Below are 20,381 nucleotides of genomic sequence, written 5' to 3' on the forward strand. Positions count from 1 at the left end.
TTTTGTCTATCTGTAAAATTTTGTCCCAAAATGATTCTTGAATTTCAAATCCTTTCTTTTTATTTTCCTTGTATTCATCATTGATCTGCCAGTACTGGAGCCAGTTTATGGTTGGGTCTAGTTATTTTGAGAGACTGGAAGATTAAACATACAGGGCATGCACATGGACCCATTCCTCCTCCCCAACATTGCTACACCTCCCACTTGGTTTGTCTGGTGAATGATTCAGATTGTTGGGAACATTTGCACCATGGCCAGATGCTTGTGTCAGATTGTGGGGCTAGAATATTGCATTTGGTATTCAGGACTGAAATGAGAAATGGATCAAGCATGAAACATTAGCTAGAGGGGCCGCTAAGAGATAAACTGACTTATACTCATTTTTTTTTTGCAGAGGGTGACAAAGATCTTTTAATATTGTTTTGGTGGGAAATGAAAAGAGGGCATTGCCTGGCTGAACCTGCAGAAACCTTCCAAAATGAAATCTCTCCTTATCCAAAGCCAGACCAAAAAGGAACCTTAAAAAAAAGAGCATGCCTGAATATTTAACCCTTGGCTTCCAGCAATTTCTTGTGCAGCATGCTAGAGAGAGGAGATTTGGTCTCCCCCACCTTTTTATGAATGATGGATTGGGAGGGGCCTCATGTCAGTAGATCCAGCCATCATCACAGGGAACCAATGAAATTCTTCCACCAGATTTTGCCCTAGACGAGAGTAAAACTGCCGGCTTCTCTGCCTGGCTTTCTTGAACAAATCTTTTTTTTTTTTTTGCTGATGAAATTAGCCTTCCTTTGTGTCATAAGTAATCCCAATCAGTTAAGATAAATGGAGGATGTGTAGAGGCGTAATGAAAGCACAATATGTCTGTGCAGTTAATGCACTTGTCCTGAGCTAAGTGAGCAAAAAGAGTGCTTTCCTGGAGACTAGGATCGAGGAAGTGACAATTGGATCGTTGCCGTTTTCTCCCTCCCTCTGGAGCCCAATGTTCTGTTTTTGTCTGCAGAAATCTTTCTTGAAGCTGCAAGCTCTTGAAACTGACATTTGCTCTTCCTTTTTGCCAAACCAGGAAGAAAGCTCTCAGCTGTCAGCTTTGAAGGATCCCACCCCTTCCTCGGTCCCAACCAATGTGCAAGTCGATGGGGACCATTGTGGAGGTAAGAAGGCTTCTTCATGAATGGCGTGTCCTTGTTTTCTCCTTGAAAAGGCTGCTCGTTGATCTGTGGCTTCTTGATCGTGAAAGACTGCAGAGGGGTTGGGACTGATGCATAATTTGAGGTCACAAAGGTTGGTAAATGTAAAACCAGAGGGATAAGAGAAAATGCATTTTCCTCTGGTTTCATGCGATTACTTTGGAGAGGGAATAGCAATTGAATTTTTATTCACCCTACCCACTTACCCCTGGTGAATTTTGCAGTGTTTCAATCATTGCATTTCCAGTTTACTTTTTAAACAAATACTATTAGAACTATGCTCATATGTGACATTTTAAGCTTCTATCTGTTTCTCTCCCTCCTCACTCTACACTTCTGTCTAGCCAGCATTGTTTCTTCCATCCTGTTATTGATTACCAATCGACTGCCTCTGCGGAAAAAGTGAAACTCTGAAAAGCCATATGTTCTTTTTCATTACTAATGACTGCCTTCTTCATCAAACATATTATTTCTGTCCATCTCCCTCCCTCCCTCTCCACACTCACTATAAATCAATTGGTGGAAATAAATGGATTGAAGGCTGGGGATTTATTTCTGACATTCCAGAGCTCATAACTACACAGATGGCATGAGCTGGATCCCTGGGTTCAGGCAGAAGGCAAAATTGCTGTGTATAAAAAATAGGTCATAGTTAACAAGACTAATATAGCAAGCGGATGAGCTGTAGGCAAGCTTAAAATTTGTAGACTGTGTGTGGCTTCCATTAAGGCAAATGGGTCAGTATTCCATGGCCTAATCCCATGGTAATGTTTGTAGATAAATAAAGTGACTGTAACAGACTAGCTTATTTCAAAAGCTAATCGCTTTCTCTTTCTAAGAATCTCAGATTAATTTGGCTGTTCTGTCATTTCACTTCTTGAAAGCAATTGCTGCAAAAAAAAAAAAACACATTGTGTTTTGTGGAACCATTACAGAGGTCATCATTAGATGTGCCTCATTTAAGGCAAAGAAAGTAAGAGTACAGTAGAGTCTCACTTATCCAATATAAACGGGCCAGCAGAACGTTGGATAAGCGAATATGTTGGATAATAAGGAGAGATTAAGAAAAAGCCTATTACACATCAAAATAGGTTATGATTTTACAAATTAAGCACCAAAACATCATGTTTTACAACAAATTTGACAGAAAAAGTAGTTCATTACACATTAATGCTATGTAGTAATTACTGTATTTACGAATTTAGCACCAAAATATCATGATATATTGAAAACATTGACTACAAAAATGCGTTGGATAATCCAGAACGTTGGATAAGTGAGTGTTGGATAAGTGAGACTCTACTGTATTTGGTTCTTTTGGGAAACATATTCTATTTTTATCTCAAAGGTTTGAGATTGTTGTGTCTTAATTTAAACAAAGTATAGAATATTCTGCTTTTGAAATTTTTGAATCATGAAAGTGGGATCACGTGGAGAGGAGATAAACAGAAAAGATATACCTATTGTGCGTAGACATCTGGATTGTGACCACAGTACATAAAACATCACAGATGTTACACAAGCATTAAAAGGTAGCCCTCGACAGATGTTATCAGAGCAGAAAAGTGAATAATCTGGGTATATCCTACTTGAGTTCTTTGAAACCCACATTTTAGGAGGCCTTCATGTGGTGGTACAGAGGTGTAGCTGTTACCAATGGGGGTGTTTGAGAGAATTGCCTCTTATAAAATGCTTCCCCCAATTAAAATTTCCTTCAGTCCCCACATTTCTAGCACTGTAGTAAATTAGAACAGCAGTTAAACAGAAAGGTGGTTTAAGCATCCAAAGAAAAAGGTTAAACAATATGCAAAGGAAATGTGAACACTATAAGATTAGAGTGCTAGGTATTAATTATTCTCAGTGCTGCACTTTCTGCAAGGCTAAGAAATTGGAGGCTGAAGGAAAATTTTGTTTGAAGGGGGCAGTGCCCTCATCTTGACCCTCCCCATAGCTACTAGACTTGTGCATTTGTATAAAATTACTTACCGTTTCTATTTGTTCCATTCGTATGGCCCCGTTTCCGTCTGCTGCTTACGGAAATGGGCACCTATATAAATGGGCTTTTTTGTTCAAGGTCCAAAAAACCCAAAGATTTTGGCTCAGAGGGCCTACAGTTGAGCATCGAGCTCTTGACACTTGATTGTAGGCCCTATAGCTCTTGACACTAGGGGCCATCGAGCCCTGAACTGTAGACCCTATAGGCAGGACCTATGAGCATTGAGTGCTCGATGACTCATAGGCTCAGATCACACGGCCTACAATCGAGCGTCGAGCGCTTGATGCATGTGGGTCCTGGGAGCATAATGGGCATGAAGAATTAATAACATGAATAAATCTTTGGCAATAGTACAAAGGAAAAAGATGGTTTCATTTGATTATAGTCCTAAAAAAGATACTTTAGACCTCATTTGGGAATCTTGGTTTAAGATTTCTGGCCCACTTAGGCCCCTTCCACACAGCTGAATAAAATCTCACATTAATTAATCTCACATTAATATTGCAGTGTGGACTCAGTTCAAAACAGATATTTTGGGATTTTCTGCCTTGATATTCTGGGTTATATGACTGTGTGGAAGGGCCCTTGGTGGACCTCAGGGTGCTTCCAGACATGGTTTTAAAAAGTGCACTGTGGTGTAGCTTTAAATCCTTTTAATTTTTGTATACTTTTTATCATGTTTTTATCATGTTTTTATCATGTTTTAATTGTTTTGTTTTTATAGTATATTTGTTGCTGGCCCTCGTGGCAGAATGTAAGCTGCTCTGAGTCCCCTCGGGGAGAAGGGCGGGGTATAAATGCATGTAATAAATAAATAAATAAATTAAATCCACTCCACCCAAAAAAAACCTGGGCTTTCCTGGTGGGGTGTCTACATGCCATCCTGGTAATTTCCAGGATGGCACTCAGCCACCCAAAAACTTACCGAGTTGCTGCCATTAAGGTGTCCTTGTAGTCCTTGTACCAGGAGACCGGGAGGGGAGAGGAAAATTGCTCCTGCCCCCCATCTCCAGGTATGTCATTTCTATGTACCAGGAATACTCCAGGCAGAGGCGGTTCAACCACCAGGCCAACTAGGCAGTTGCCTGTGGCGCCATCTTGTTGGGGGCGCCATCGAGGCAACTCCTGTCTCCTGCGGCCTCCTCCTCCGCCGCGCCTCCCTCAGCAAGGAAGGAGCCGGGGTCGCTGCTATGGGGAGCCAAGGTCGCCGCTTCTTGCCAGGAAGGCGTTCGGGGCTTTGCAGACCAGAGAAGCCACCAAACACCTTCCTGGCAAGGCCGCCTCGCCCGCACCGGGCCTCCCGCTGCCCACGCCGGGCCTCTCGCTTCCTGCACTGCCCGCGCTGCCCGCGCTGCCCGCGCTGCCCGCGCTGCCCGTTCCGGGCCCCGCGCTGCCCGCGCCGGGCCTCACGCTGCCCACGCTGCCCGTACCGGGCCTTACGCTGCCCACGCTGCCCACGCCGGGCCTCACGCTGCTTTGTCCTGAATTAATTCGCTTTTACCTGAGGTGTCATTTGGATGCCTCTGGTAAAAACCTAACTGGCCCTGCATATTTGGTCCTTTTTGGAAGGGCCCACAGTCTATTAATCACCATATGACAATCAGTTCTTAATGTTCATAAAACTCTCATCCATGCTTCCTAGAACTAGTTGGGAATTCGTGGAATTGCAACCCAAAAGTGTAACTTTCACAAACTCTGAAGCTTCACCTACCTAGTAGGGGCTGCAAGCTGTTATTTTATTGACAAGGTTGGTGGGATGCATTTGGTCACATTATCATCAGGGTCACACTTAAAAAGGCACGTATTTATAGCTCATCCTTAAAATCCAAAATATAGTCCACAATGACAAAGAAATATATGTCTGTATGTAGATCCCCATTTTGGATCCAGATCTGTAAAATGAAAATTGTAATTGCTTGGAAAGGCAATTACAGATTTTCATCAAAGGTAGCCTGGTTGGTTGCTGAATTCAGTGTACTTAACCACCCTCTGAACCGATGATTAGGACCACAGTTTGGTAATAATTTGTTAAGATTTAATCTGTCACTCCTAATTCGTTAAAATTGAAACAACTCTTTTGAATTTTATTTCTTGAGGAATTAATAAAGTTGCCTATTTTAATCTGTCTGTGATTTCATAACTTTTCAGATTCATGTTTACAGTCAATACTGTCGAAATGCGAGCCCCAAAATCTACCTTTCAGCCATGCGGTGACACAACTGAAAGATTTTCCTAGTGCTGTAGATCCAGGCACTGTGAAATGATGACTGCAGCACTCTCCATGTCACAGGGCATGTTGAGAAGCAGCTGCAGCAGGATTGGTGTGTGTGTATGTGTTTTTAGCTGTGTGTGAAATGATGATTGCAGCAGATGACCAGGAGGAGGAGAAGGAGAAGTAGTAGTAGTAGTAGTAGTAGTAGTAGTAGTAGGAATATTGACCTGCTTCTCCCCATGGATTGAGGCAGGGAAAAGCAACATATTAAAATACAGCCTATCCAAGCAGTTAAAAACACATAACCCAATTAAAACTAAAATTTAAAAGGACATATAAAATCAATATATATTAAATCATCCAATTCATGATTTAAAACCTATAATATAATGTAAAAATAATGTAGATAGGCCTATCATAAGAGGCTGGTCTTAATGCTGTTTTAAATTCAAATCTCTTCAGGCAGGTCATAAAGTAGAGGCAGCTGACGAAAAAGTCACCTAAATGACCTGTACCAACTTAGTCCTGTCTGAGTGAAGGAAAGCTTTTAATTGGAGCACAAGCCTAAGACACAGATTTTTGGGAAGAATCATTGGCAGAAATAGCTAGCTACAATGATAGACTTCTGCTGTTTTGGCTACATCTGCTCAGTCAGGATCTTGGCCTCTGTTTACAAAAAGTATTTTCTATGTTAGAGTACTGGTGAATTAATATTCTTTTGTTATTAATGATAATGTGTTAGCATTAGTATTTCAAAAATGTGGCAGAGCATTGTCAGTTCTATGGGGTACACACACAGAGAATGTGCGTACAAGTTGCCTGTTGATTTATAGCAGTGTGGTCCAACCTGTGGCCCGCGTGCTGTATGCGGCCCACCAATTCGTTTTTGTTGGCCCTTGCCCTTCTTACTGGAAAAATGATTTTAATTTAACATTTGGAAAAAAATTGTTTACCCTTTTTACTGTTTTATGTTTTTAAGAACCGTTTCTTTCTGGAATGTCTCTGGCCCTCACATTCCTATACTAAAGTTTGATTGGCCCTCGAGTAACTAAAGATTGGACTATACTGACTTATAGTAACCCCATGAATTTTATATTTTCTTAGGCAAGGAATACTCAGAAGAGGTTTTGCCACATACAGCTTGTTTTTCCTACTTTCTAAAGTAGGAGCAGCCTATCCAGATGTTGCTGGGCTACAACTTCCATTAGCCAGCATAAATATGGTTGAACAATGTCATAAATTACAATCCAAATAGAGGGGCACAGTTTTAGGAACATCTCCTTGTCACAAAGGAAGCTCAAAGCTGACATTGTATAACATCTGTCTCAGAGGGACAGTCTGTCATGTTGAAATAATCTCCAGATTATCTGGTCTTTGTTGAATACAGTATACATTTGTTATTTTCTGTAATTTCAGTATCATTTCCCTATGGACAGGCAGCCCCCAAGCTATGAACAAGAATAGGTACTGTAGGTTTGTTCTTAAGTTGAATTTGTATGTAAGTCAGAACAGGTATATTTTTTAAGTTTAACTCCATCCAAATACATATATTATTTAGTTTGGGAAGGCATACTGTAGAGTTTGATTTGCTGTCTGTGCCCCTGTTCAGAATATTTCACCTCACTTTCTGTCTCTGTGATGATTGCATTTTGAAAATTTTGGCTTGTTGTGGAAACAAGGATTGGTGATAAATCATCAGTGGAGACACCTTTTCCCCATGATAACTCTTTCAGGAGTGAATAGATTTCTTTCACTTCCTGTTGTCTCACCCCTGTTCTTAACTATGAGTTGTTTGTAAATCTGATGTTTGTAACTCGGGATCTGCCTGTACAGTGCATAGCGCACCCTTACAGTAGTTAACCGGTGTATGTACTTGTGTATTAAAATCATTGGATGGCTTTCCAAGAATGGGAGATTTTCCCTTTGTCAGCTGGATTGCTGGAAATGCAGAAAATATTTATTTGAAAGACAGCATCTTGAGTCTCCTTTTAATCTGAAATAACTGATGAAATGTGTCAGAGATGATTGATTCAGGATCCTAAATTAAAGAAGCGATCAATTGGCACTGTTTAAAAGTCTAGTTGCGATAACATGAGGTCAGGCACTTGTTGTGATATCTGTCAGAACATTGCATGTTTTAAAATGCACCCAAATAACACAAATAAATGAAGATTATTATTATTATTATTATTATTATTATTATTATTAAAAAGATGTATCCAATTCAGATTTAATTCTGTGAAATTCATGACTATCTAGCTCAGTGGTTCTCAACCCTAGGTGTTTTGGTCCACAACTCCCAGAAATCCCAGCCAGTTTACCAGCTGTCAGGATTTCTGGGAGTTGAAGGCCAAAACATCTGAGGACCCCATGTTGAGAACCACTGACAGAGTATTTCAGTCTGCACACTGTAGTCCTGTGGCCTTTTCATACAGCTACAGCACCATGATCCTCCTGTAACAGGAGTCGGGCTGTGGTGCAGGCTGTTGAGCAGCTGACCATGAGGTCATGAGTTCGAGGCCAGCCCGTGGCGGGGTGAGCACCTGTCAATTAAAAATAAAAAATAGCCCCTGCTCGTTGCTGACCTAGCAACCCAAAAGATAGTTGCATCTATCAAGTAGAAAATAAGGTACCACTTATAAAAGTGGGGAGGCAAGTTTAACTAATTTACGACCTGGAATGAGGAAGTGCCATCAGAGTGGATGATGAAGCAGCTGCTCCCCCCTGTGGCCAGAATCGAACATCACCTCAGGAGAAGGTTAAATTGCCTCTGCATCTGTCTGTCTCGGTCTCTGTTTGATGTGATTATGGGCATTGAATGTTTGCCCTATGTGTGTATAATGTGATCCACCCTGAGTCCCCTTCGGGGTGAGAAGGGCGGAATATAAATACTGTAGATAAATAAATAAATTACAGTAATGGTTCCATCCTATGGGCTTGTGGGACTTTTAGTATTCAGAGATGTATTTAAAATGCTCAGCCAGTGAGAATTATAAATCTCGGCATTCTGTAGGATACAATAGTGGCAGCTTAAGTGGAATCATTGTTCTGTGTAGGAGAAATAAAACAACAGCCAAATGCTTTTCAATTTTGTAACATGCACCTTAGCAATTTGCTTATCTATTGTATGATTGTAAGCATAGTTATTTCAATGTATGTCTTTGTTCCATGGAGGGATGCTTAATGAGGCAATCTTGACGAAAGCTGAATTGACCTTCTTCTAATCTACCTTCTTGCTTTTGTTGATTTGACCTTCTATCTATACTTGTTCCACAATGCCAAATAACTATTGTCTCCCAGGAGCACTGGTTAACCACAAAGACTCTTGTATAATGTGTGCTGCTTAATGAGATTGCCCTTCTAAATGCCTGTTCAATTCATTTTGTGATTGCAGAGCCTGGACAGGTCATCAGAGAAGGCCAGGGAGATGCAGACAGTGGACATGAAGAGCATCAATCCTTCGGGACTAGCAGACTGCTATATCACATTACTGATGGAGATAATCCTCTGCTGTCTCCTCGATGCTCTATCTTTAGCCAAAGTCAAAGATTTAATCTGGACCCTGAATCGGCTCCTTCCCCACCAAGTGCTCAACTCTTCATGATGTAAGTTTATGTCCACTGGATTTTCCACAACCTATATAGCTATTAATGGATCTTTGTAATATCCCTATTAGTGAGCTACATCTGGGGGCTTTATCGCTCCTTATCCATGGACCCGATACCCAGTTTCATTTACCTTGCTCCATAAATATTTTTCTCAAACACTCTAGGCCAGGGGTCCCCAAACTTTTTAAACGGGGCCAGTTCACGATCCTTCGGACCGTTGGAGGGCCGGACTATAGTTGGCCACCGAGCAATAATAATTAATAATAATAATAACAACAATAATAATAGAGAGGGATGGAAGAGAGCCCTTGGGCCATTTAGTGCAATCCCTTCTGCCTTTGTGCACCAAAAGCACAAGTAAAGCACCCCTGACAGATGGCCTACCAGCCTCAATGTTGTTGTTAATAATAATAATAATAATAATAATAATAATAATAATAATAATAGTAATAATAATAATAATAATAATAATAATAATAATAATAATAATAATAAGAGGGTTGGAAGAGACCCCTTGGGCCATTTAGTCCAACCCCCTTCTGCCTTTGTGCACCAAAAGCACAAGCAAAGCATTCCTGACAGATGGCCACCCAGCCTCAATGATGATGATGATGATGATGATGATGATGATGATAATAATGATGATGATGATGATGATAGGGGTTTTAAGAGAAGAAGAGAACCCTTGGGCCATTTAGCCCAACCTCCTTCTGCCCTTGTGCCGTAGGGGCCGTATAAATGGCTTCGACGGGCCGCATCCGGCCCCCGGGCCTTAGTTTGGGGACCCCTGCTCTAGGCCTTCTAGTGTTATTCTATGGTATGCTTTCAGCCCAAGTACTTAAAATAAAGAATTTGCTATTATCTTCAGTTTTCAGGTCTTCATGGTGTCTGTCTGTCTTGGAATGTATCACTCTTGGGTATGGGAATCATACTGTATATACAAATTTAGCTTTAAAAATTTATACAAATTGGTACAGACATCAATCCATCCCCGCTCTTCGTCCATTATTAACTCTCCAACTGTGTTTTTTGTGTCTTCCATCATCTCAACTGGATCTGTATCTTATAACCAGCTTATAGCCCTTTCAGGGAGATGAGGCAGGATACAAATAAAATTGTTGTTGTTATTATTATTATTATTATTATTATTATTATTATTATTATTATTATTAAATATATCTTTATTGAAGTTTTACCTTATAAGATAGAGTAAATTATCATCGAAAGAGTGAGAACATTTGATTGTATAGAAGTAGGAAAACTGAGATTTAAAAAGGATCAAAAAGGGAGGGAGAGAGAAAAAAACCCAAAAACCAAAAACAAAGCTAAAATGTCCATATTTATATAAAAAAGAAGAAAAATCTGAACAAATGGCGATATAAAAATGCAAAAGTACTTGGCAAAGAAACACACCAAAAATCAAAAGCAAAAAAGCATTAGCACTGGCATTAAACACTTTGAATAAAATTGCTAGGTTAGAGGCAGCTGACATTGGTAATGTTCTAACAAAGAACTGCCAAAAATTGTTATAGTTAAACTTAAACAATCATTGTTGTTCCAGTACGACAGAATAAAGTTATTATTATTGGAGTGGTGCAGTAGGTTAAACCCTTTTGCTGGCAGGACTTATGACTTGAAGGTTGGATTGTTGACCTGAAGGTTACCAGTTTGTATCCATCCCGGGGAGAGCGCGGATGAGCTCCCTCTATCAGCTCCAGCTCCATGCGGGGACATGAGAAGCCTTCCACAAGGATGATAAAAACATCAAAACATCCGGGCATCCCCTGGGCAACGTCCTTGCAGATGGCCAATTCTCTCATACCAGAAGCGACTTGCAGTTTCTCAAGAAGCTTCTAATATACACAAAAAATTATGATTGTAGATAATGGTGTATATAAATCCATACCAGAGTTTGAGAAAGTTTTACACAGGATGTGGGGGAGGCTTGGAGTACATACGGTTCTCGGATTCCCAGGTCAATATGGCCAGGGTCAGATTCACCTGTCCCTTGGTCCATGCTATGAAACAATGTACATTCTACTTTCTGTGTGTTGCATTGTTTTCCCAAAAACAAGAGCAGCCCAGGTTAGCTACCTCCTTTTTTCCTCTTTCTCTTTCCTTGGTATTTTTCATTATTTTTCATTCCTCTCCTTTCAGCAGCCTAGTGTGGTTGTTACACTAATCCTGAAAAAATGGTATCATACATGGGCCTTTTCACAGTTTCTAACTTTGCAGGCCAAGAAGTTCTTCTAGAGGTAGCTGTGAGGATTGCAAAGAGCCGCAGACAGTAGCACAACTCACAAAGCACCTTCAGAGTCTGAAGAGGAAAATCAGGAAATATGAAGAAAGATTTGAGCAAGAAAAGAATTATCGGGTAAGGATTCAAGGAGCTAAGCAAAAAATGTACCCAAAGAACATGACTTGTGTTTCTGTGATATGTGAGGAGAGGAGATGAAAACATTTATGAAAGATGAGCAAACAGGCTGGGAGAGATTGTATTGGATGGATCCCAGATTGTTTCTTGAAGTTTTTAAGAATCAAAAAGGGTGAAAATCTACACCACTACATTGCTACTTAGAACCCTTCCAAACAGGCCTTTAACCTACAACCTGTCATGGGTTTACTTGAGGTGCCCAAATGATGCCTCAGGTAAACCTGAATCAATCCAGAGTAAACTGGGATTTTCCAGTTTACTGCAGGTTAATTAAATTCCTAGAAACATCCGTACCTCAATGTAAAGTCCAGATCTTTCTTGGCATGCGCCCCGTGGGTATTGAACTCCCAGGACTGTTTCCGTGACCCCGGGGGTCAATTGCCACAGCAGTCCCAGTTCTTTGGGCTCCTAGAGCCCAGAGGAGCAGGATGACACCCACCCTCCCCTCCCAGTCCCCCATTTACCCCCTAATCTTACCGGGGGACCCAGGCTGCATGGTCAGGCCCTTCATTAGTGATCTCATTTACAAGTGAGCTCATGAAGGCCTAGACTTGCTAAGCAATGATGTTACAAATTCTTGGATCCTGGTTATCTACTCCACTTATCACACTCAGAAAAGCAGCCAGCAGTCACATAAATATCAGCAAAGTTGGAAAGCAGCAGTCTTCCATCTTATTATGAAGTCTGAAGAAAGATGAGGTGGGTAGTTTTTCAGACTTTATACAGGGGGACAGAAAAAAATTGTTCTGTCACGCGCTGGGCCTGTAACTATTGTCTTTTTGTATAGGACGTATACTTTATGCCCAGCAGGAAGCCAGGGTGCCTAAAGAGAGGTTCTTGAGGATTTCCCTGAAGAAGGATGGCCTTTTGAGTCCTTAATGAAATAACAAAGTCTTTATTGATGAACAAATAATAAATCTTCAAGGAGTCAAATAACACTTCAAGATTTCCTTAATAAACTGTTGGCCCTTTGAGTCTTGTCCCCAAGGGACAGGCGATTGGCTTTGGATTACTGTGAAAACCCTGTTATAACCTCTCCCAGGCTGTCTATCAATATGGGCTTAGCTGATGTGGGACCCACTACCGACTCCAAATGCGTCTGGGTATCGAGTGGACCTACCAGCCAAGGCTTGCAGATATTTCAGCTGGGGTTCCGTGGATCTGTGATGCTGTTCTCTCTTTGAGTCTTTAGAAACTTAGGGCTGTTTCCCTCAGGAGCTGTGAGGCTGAGAGGCTGTAAGCTCTCAGCCAGAGCTTTTGGGACTTTCCCCCTGGAATTTCTGTTTGTTTCCTCAGATGTTCTATATCCCTGGATGTTCTTGAGATGTGAAGCTTTTCTACAGGACGAGCTGGTCTATGTCCTATAGCTTAGCTTCCTAAGTGAGACTAACTTAAAAATGGTTCCTTCCCTCCCAGAGCCCTGAACAAGAGGTGGAACCAAACTTAATGATGATTTACAGGCGGCCTGTCCTATGATTGCAAACATTAGCAGCAAGAAAATAAAGTCGGAGCTTTTGGTACAGCTGTACCAGCACAAAAATAGTCATTGAACCTCAATGAAATATTTGCATGAGTTTTTGCCCCATTTTTTTTAATACCATATTTACATAATCTAATATATTCATGTGACTGGTTAAGGATGCATATTGTATTTTTTTGCAGGCAGTCAAATTTTGCTTTACTCTGTTGGATAAAATCTATATACAAGTAATAACATTGAGACTTCAGTGCTTATCAAGAAGTACAATTTCAAATGTCAGCCATAGTTGGTCTCTGCTTAATGTTGTGTACTCCCAAGCTAAACCTGTAGATATTGTGGCTATTATTTGAAAACAGTGGTGCCCGTTCTTTCTAGGTTAGAGAGCACATTTGGCCGTTTTTAAAGTGCTATAACTTCAGTCAAAAAAGTAGAGTCCCTCATCTCTCTTTCTCTCTCTTTCCCCATGGCGTCTTTCTCTTTCACATACTCACACATTATCTTTTTACTGAGAGAGAGTGAGGCACAGTAGGAAAACAAAGAAGCCGAGCTGCTGCAAATGTGCATGGGAATCTGGACAGTAGATTTTGTATGAGTCTTGGCCATAATTTCCTTCTGGAAATGATAAGCTCAGGGCTTTGTCAAACATGATAGGCTTGCTTCGCGATAGCCCAATTCATGGAAAAGTAGAGCGAGAAAGTAGGGAAGAGGGAGATATTTTGGTGGCAGAAAGAGATTTAACTGATGCCAACAAAGTTGTGGAACATTTTGAATTGTTATCTGGATGCTGGCAGCCACACTGAAATGGTGCATGCCTTTTAGAGATTGTATAACGCTGGTCCTACAAGAACAGTGTTAACTTTCAGTTTGCATATGAGCTCAATTCAAGGTGGTGGGTTTGATCTATAAAGCTCTTAGTGATTTGGGATCCGGATAGACTGGCTCCTCTTATATGAGTCAGCCTGAAATATGAGATTTTCAGTGGAGGCCCTGTTGCAGGCACATGTGACAAGGCTTTATCTGTTGCAGAACTCCGGTTGTGGAACTCCTCGCCAAAGGAATGTAAGGCTGACTCCATCAAGGCAGCTGAAATTGTGATTTTAGATGCTGTAAACCATTTAGCCTGATTTAATGTTTAGTTTTAAATTGATTTTAAGGATTATTTTTAGATTGTTTTAAAATAGTATTTCAATTTGTTTGTAAATGTTTGCCTTTCCATTGTCTTAAATGCTTCCATATTCCATATAATAATAATAATCATTATCATTATCATTATCATCATTATCATCATCATCATCATCTTTATTCTTATACCTCACCCCAACTGCCCGAAGGGACTGGGCGGCTTACACAGGGGCAAGACCAAACAACAACATAGCATTACATGTATGAAATTTAACAGCAATATAAAACATTTCAACAATAAACAAAATAAATACTCTGATTTAGTGTTTCTCAAACTCTGTTCCTCCAGGTGTTTTGGACTTCACCTCCCAGAAATCCCAGCCAGTTTACCAGCTGTTAGGAACTGTGGGAACTGAAGTCCAAAACATCTGGAGGAGCAGAATTTGAGAAACACTGCTCTGAATAACAGACCATAGATAGACAATTTTAGCTCTGTGGATGATAGCCTGCAGCTCCTACAATCTGTCATTGTTGGCAATGCTGATAGGAGCTACAATTCAATAGCATTAGGAGAACAAGTGTCCACCCCTGTCCCAGGCCCTAGAACGGTGTCATTGATCACATTAAAGTGCAAGAGGCCCTACTAACCGATTACACTTCTGATCAATTTTGATTAAAACCATCATTTGGAAAATTCATTAGGATATTAAAACCTAGACTTTTCAGATCTGAATGGGTAACAACTGAAGCCACAATCTAACCATCTTCATTTTTTTCTCCTTTATTCTTTCCATTCCAGCCTTCGTATGCTGACAAAATAGGAAATCCAGAAGTAATGAAATGGATGAATGACTTGGCCAAAAGTCGCAGACAGCTTAAAGGTACCCAAAATAGGACTTTTTATTGAATGCGTGGCATTTGATATAAAAAGAAAGAAATGTTGCTTGTGTGCCTCTTGAGTGACACTCCCCATAAGCGTTGGAGCATAAGGTCAAGTTCCAACATTTCCATATTGAAAGGCAGATAAATATGGGTGTGTATCTTTATCTGAAATACTCAGGACCAGAAGTGTTTTGGATTTTGGTATACACATAATGAGATGGTACCCCCGTTTGAACATAAAATTAATGTATATTTCATAAGTAATTTTTACGCAACATTTTTAACAGTGTTGTAATTGAAACAAGTTTGTGTACCATGAACCATCAAAGTCACTCTTGCATACAATTTTGGATTTTTGAACATTTCGGATTTCCAATTGCTGAATAAGAGATTCACAGCCTGAATTGTGTGTCTCCCAAGAAAGCTATGTACCGTAAGTTTTTTAGAATTCATAGAATCATAGAATCAGAGTTAGAAGAGACCTCGTGGGTCATCCAGTCCAACCCCCTGCCAAGAAGCAGGAAATCGCATTCAAAGCACCCCCGACAGATGGTTGTCTAGCCTTCAAAGAAGGAGCCTCCACTATACTCCGGGGCAGAGAGTTCCACTGCTAAACAGCTCTCACAATGAGGAAGTTTTTCCTAATGTTCAGGTGGAATCTCCTTTCCTGTAGTTTGAAGCCATTGTTCCGTGTCCTGGTCTCCAGGGCAGCAGAAAACAAGCTTGCTCCTTCTCCCTATGACTTTCCCTTACATATTTATACGTAGCCATCATGTCTCCTCTCAGCTTTCTCTTCTGCAGACTAAACATGCCCAGCTCTTTAAGCCACTCCTCATAGGGCTTGTTCTCCAGGCCCTTGTTCATTTTAGTCACCCTTCTCTGGACACATTCCAGCTTGTCAACATTTCCCTTCAATTGTGGTGCCAAGAATTGGACACAGTATTCCAGGTGTGGTCTGACCAAGGCAGAACACCTTTCAAAACCAGTTTAAACCTCTAATGCACAAATGCCATTAAGATTTATCCTCTGTCAGAGAGTTCCGGTCGCAATAAACTGCAACTCTCAGGATTCCATTGGATGGAGCTATGGAAATTAAAGTGCTGTCAAAGTGCTATAATTCTGCAGTGTGGATTTCCAGTTAACTAATACTGGAAATCTCTAGGGATACCTACCCTGTTTCCCCGAAAATAAGACATCCCCAAAAAATAAGACCTAGTAGAGATTTTGCTGAATTGCTAAATATAAGGCCTCCGCTGAAAGTAAGACCTAGCAAAGTTTTTGTTTGAAATTATGCCCGCCAAACAAAACACCAGAGATTGGTAAATACCATAGATTTCTGTACATGAAAATAATGGTAGTAACAAGAAATTCTTGATAAGATTCACAGTTTGTCTGGTTATGCTGGTATGTGATGATATCTACTGTACAGTATATAATAAATGTTCATTTCTTTCGTTCAACAATAAAAGTGAATTCTTCTTCATGGAAAATTAAGACATCCCCTGAAAATAAGACCTAGCACATCTTTGGGAGCAAAAATTAATATAAGACACTGTCTTATTTTCGGGGAAACACAGTAGGAAAGAGTTTTTCCCCTAAAACTCTCAAACTCTGAGGAGCCACTGCCAGTTGAAGTTGGTACTTGGACCAGTGAACTGACTGAGAATAAAGCAGCTTCCTATGTTACCATCAGATTACTTAAAATCTTACTTTTGCTGCAGAGACCACAGGGTTATGGCTATGAGGTTTCGAATGGTCATTGTTTTTGTTCTTTCTTTTGCCCTTCAAGGGCCATTTGATTAGTAGCTGCAATGCCATACTGGAAGGCATTAGCAGAACTACCTCAGCTTGCCAGGGAGTAAGTAAGTAAGTAAAAGTTTATTTGTATACCTTCCTCTCTCCCAAAAGGGACTCAGGGAGGTTTCCAATATAAAATCAGCATAAAACATTATACAATAAAACGCTGGAAACACTATAAAATGCTATACAAATACAAAAAAAACTCCCATAACAATTGACTAAGACCATCACATAAACAAAAGCAATATAATCACTCAAATATGTGTATGAAAACTGTGACTGCTTTGCAGGCTTGCCTAATTTGCAGGAAACATCAGAAACAGAAACATTCCTGTTCTTGGGCAGAGCTTTCAGGCAAAATCATTTTCCTTCCTGAAGCCCTCCATGCTTACTGGAGGAAAAATGGCATTTTGCATTTTATTTTTAATCTCAGAGGGTGTTTTAGAGAAACAGAGATAGTGATGGCAACACCTGTTATTTCTTTCTGTCACTTAGACTCTCCACAAGTGAGAGTATTAATGGCTCGGAAGAGTTGAGAAGATTTAATTTTCACAAAAAGTAGTTTGCATTAGAAGAGGAACAGTAGGTGTCTCTCCTGCTGTTTCTTACCATACCATGCAAAGAACTTGATAGAGAAGCACAATCCTGTCATTGCTGCAGCCATTGGGAAAAAGGCAAAAGAACAGGAGAAATAGCTCGTGCTTCTTAGCTTCCTTGGTATACAAAGAAAGGAAGAATGCCCTCTTCCAGAAATCTTAGCATTTGCCAGTGAGATGGGAGTGCAGCTGGTAGGGCAGATGGATAGGGAGCTTGGCTAACATTTGCATATTGGATCTGCAACAAGTGGCTAAGAAGCCCTTGGTGGTGCAGTGTGTTAAACTGCTGAATTTGCCGACCGAAAGGTTGACGGTTCAAATCTGGGGGAGCGGGGTGAGCTCCCGCTGTTAGTTCCAGCTTCTGCCAACCTAGCAGTTAGAAAACATGCAAATGTGAGTAGATCAATAGGTACAGCTTCGGCAGGAAGGTAACAGCGCTCCTTGCAGTCATGCTGGCCACATGACCTAGGAGGTGTCTATGGACCACACTGGCTCTTCAGCTTAGAAACGGAGAAGAACACCAACCTCCAGAGTTGGACATGTCTAGACTTAATGTCAGGGGAATCCTTTCTTAATGTCAGGGGAATCCTTTATCTTTACTTAACAAGTGGCCAATGGAAACCCCTTGCAGATTTTTTAAAAAAATGTCCTGAATCCTTTTGGAGAGTTACAAATGTATGTTCTGTCACGTTCTGGGCCTGCAACTATTGTCTTTGTATAGGACGTATACTTTATGCCCAGTGGAAGCCAGGGCACCTCAAAGAGAGGTTCTTGAGTCTTTAATGACATAACAAAGTCTTTATTATTGAACAAATAATAAATCTTCAAGGAGTCAAATAACACTTCAAGGTTTCCTTAATAAACTGTTGGCCTTTTCAGTCTTGTCCTCAGGGGACAGGCAATTGCCTTTGGATAACTGTGCTTTCTCTATAAGAAGAAACCCCCCTTATAATCTCTCCCAGGCTGTCTATTATATGGGCCTAGCTGATGTGGGACGCACTACCGATTCCAAATGTGTCTGGGTATTGAGTGGACCTACCAACCAAGGCTTACAGATGTTTCAGCTGGGGTTCCGTGGATCTGTAGTGCTGTTCCCTCTCCGAGGTTTCTTTGGAAACTTTAGGGCTGTTTCCCGCAGGAGCTGTGAGGCTGAGAGGCTGTGCGCTCTTAGCCAGAACCTTTGGGACCTTTCCCCAGGAATTTCTGTTTTTGATTCCTCGGATGTTCTATATCCTCAGATGTTCTATATCCCCGGATGTTCTTGAGATATTAAGCTTTTCTATGGGGCGAGCTGATTACGTCCTATAGCTTAGCTTCCTTAAGTGAGACTGACTTAAAAATGGCTCCTTCCCTCCCAGAGCCCTGAGCAAGGGGCGGAACCAAGGTTAATGATGATGGACAGATGGCCTGCCCTATGACTGCAAACATTAGCAGAAAGAAAATAAAGTTGGAGCTTCTGGTACAGCCGTACCAGCACAATTTCTGATTATGAATGTATGACAACTACATACGTGGCTATGCAGTGACTCCCAGCTTAGCCATCCCAATCCCCATGTACCTGGCAGGTGCCACTGAAATTGATAGGGGTCCATTTCCCTATCAATTAGGAAGATGCTAACTGACACCTCCATCCCATCCCATGAGCAGTGTCCTTTGCAACAGACAAAAATGGGATCCTCGTCATAATTTTTTTGATTGCTCGATTGCTTGTGAAAAAAAAAGCCAGCTGTTTTCTGAGCAATAAAGGAATGGTTCTCTGTCAATCACAGTGACTGCCCTCCAATAATTGAGATTAGGGAACGTTCCAAGTTCCCACGTGTTCCCTAGATTAGAGAATATGTAAGAATCAGGAATACAACACAGTGACACATTTGTAACTACAATTTTTTCCATCCCTAGGTGTTGTTGTTTATGTACACATCTGTATTGGGTGGTGAAAAATTATTTCCCCATTTTTATCATTTGCATTTTCTTCACAGAGCTGAAGCTCAAGATGTCAGAAGAACAAAGCTGCCCCCTCAAAGCACCTCAAAGGAGCCTTCATCAGGAGAGCGCCAAAGAGACTGTGAAGCAGGATGCAGCAGGAGCTCCCCCGAGCCCATCGCTAGAAGAAACCAGGGAGGCTGTGATTAAACGATTGACAGAAACACGACAACAGCTCAGTATCCCTGAGAACATTAAGGTATGTGTTTCTCGTATGGTATCAGCCAGCCAAGATCTTAAATTGTTGAGCCCGTTTGTCATATGGGAAATGATTAAAAGATGTGTCTACTTCCATATTTGCCTACCATCAGTTTATTGTATCTTTTGTTTCCATGTTGCAGTGGAAACTACTAATGTTTTTTGTAAGGATTTCAGATGGAAGTAATGAACATTTATTTCTTTGTACAAAGAAATAAGTTGCTTTTTATCTGAAAAGATTCAAGAGTAGGTTATGGAAAATCAATAAAAAAGAACATAGCTTCCGATGACAGGTTTATTGTCTTAAAAATACAACACAAAAGAAAAGGAGGAGGAAGAGAATGCGGAGGAAAGAAGAAAGTGAACAAACGGAAGCATTATTGTTATTATTACCTTTATATGGAGCCTCCGGTGGCCTAGGGGATAAAAGCCTCGTGACTTGAAGGTTGAGTTGCTGACCTGAAAGCTGCCAGGTTTGAATCCCACTCGGGGAGAGTGTGGATGAGCTCCTTCTATCAGCTCCAGCTCCATGCGGGGACATGAGAGAAGCCTCCCACAAGGATGGTAAAACATCAAAACATCCGGGCGTCCCCTGGGCAACGTCCTTGTAGACGGCCAATTCTCTCACTCCAGAAGCAACTCCGGTTGCTCCTGACACGAAAAAAAAATTACCTTTATGTAAGAGTTGTTGTTTCTTAAAAAAAATTTCCACTCGCAACCCTTTTCCACCTGATAAATTTCTACATGACCCCAAATATAGAGATATATATAAAATAGGTAAAACATTCAAACAATTACTGACAATAAATCAGCATGTGCAAGCCTTGATAGACAGGCTGATTTTTCTTTTTCTAACATACAGCTGAAGCATTTTCTGATC

The 20,381-nt window shown here is 40.8% G+C and overlaps 1 protein-coding gene across 9 annotated transcripts in view; it reads left to right on the plus strand.

The window, feature by feature from the left end:
* Nucleotides 1-20,381, plus strand: part of fam13c (family with sequence similarity 13 member C) — a 208,443-nt gene that overhangs the window by 144,560 nt on the left and 43,502 nt on the right. For all 9 annotated transcript variants that reach the window (XM_062977381.1, XM_062977379.1, XM_062977380.1 and 6 more), the window contains 5 exons: nt 1,067-1,154; nt 8,793-9,003; nt 11,242-11,380; nt 14,842-14,923; nt 19,300-19,502. In XM_062977381.1, coding sequence (XP_062833451.1) covers nt 1,067-1,154; nt 8,793-9,003; nt 11,242-11,380; nt 14,842-14,923; nt 19,300-19,502 — 723 coding nt within the window. The remainder of the gene's footprint in view (nt 1-1,066; nt 1,155-8,792; nt 9,004-11,241; nt 11,381-14,841; nt 14,924-19,299; nt 19,503-20,381) is intronic.

This window comes from Anolis carolinensis, chromosome 3, assembly GCF_035594765.1.
Source record: "Anolis carolinensis isolate JA03-04 chromosome 3, rAnoCar3.1.pri, whole genome shotgun sequence".
In the NCBI taxonomy this organism is placed as follows: domain Eukaryota; kingdom Metazoa; phylum Chordata; class Lepidosauria; order Squamata; family Dactyloidae; genus Anolis; species Anolis carolinensis.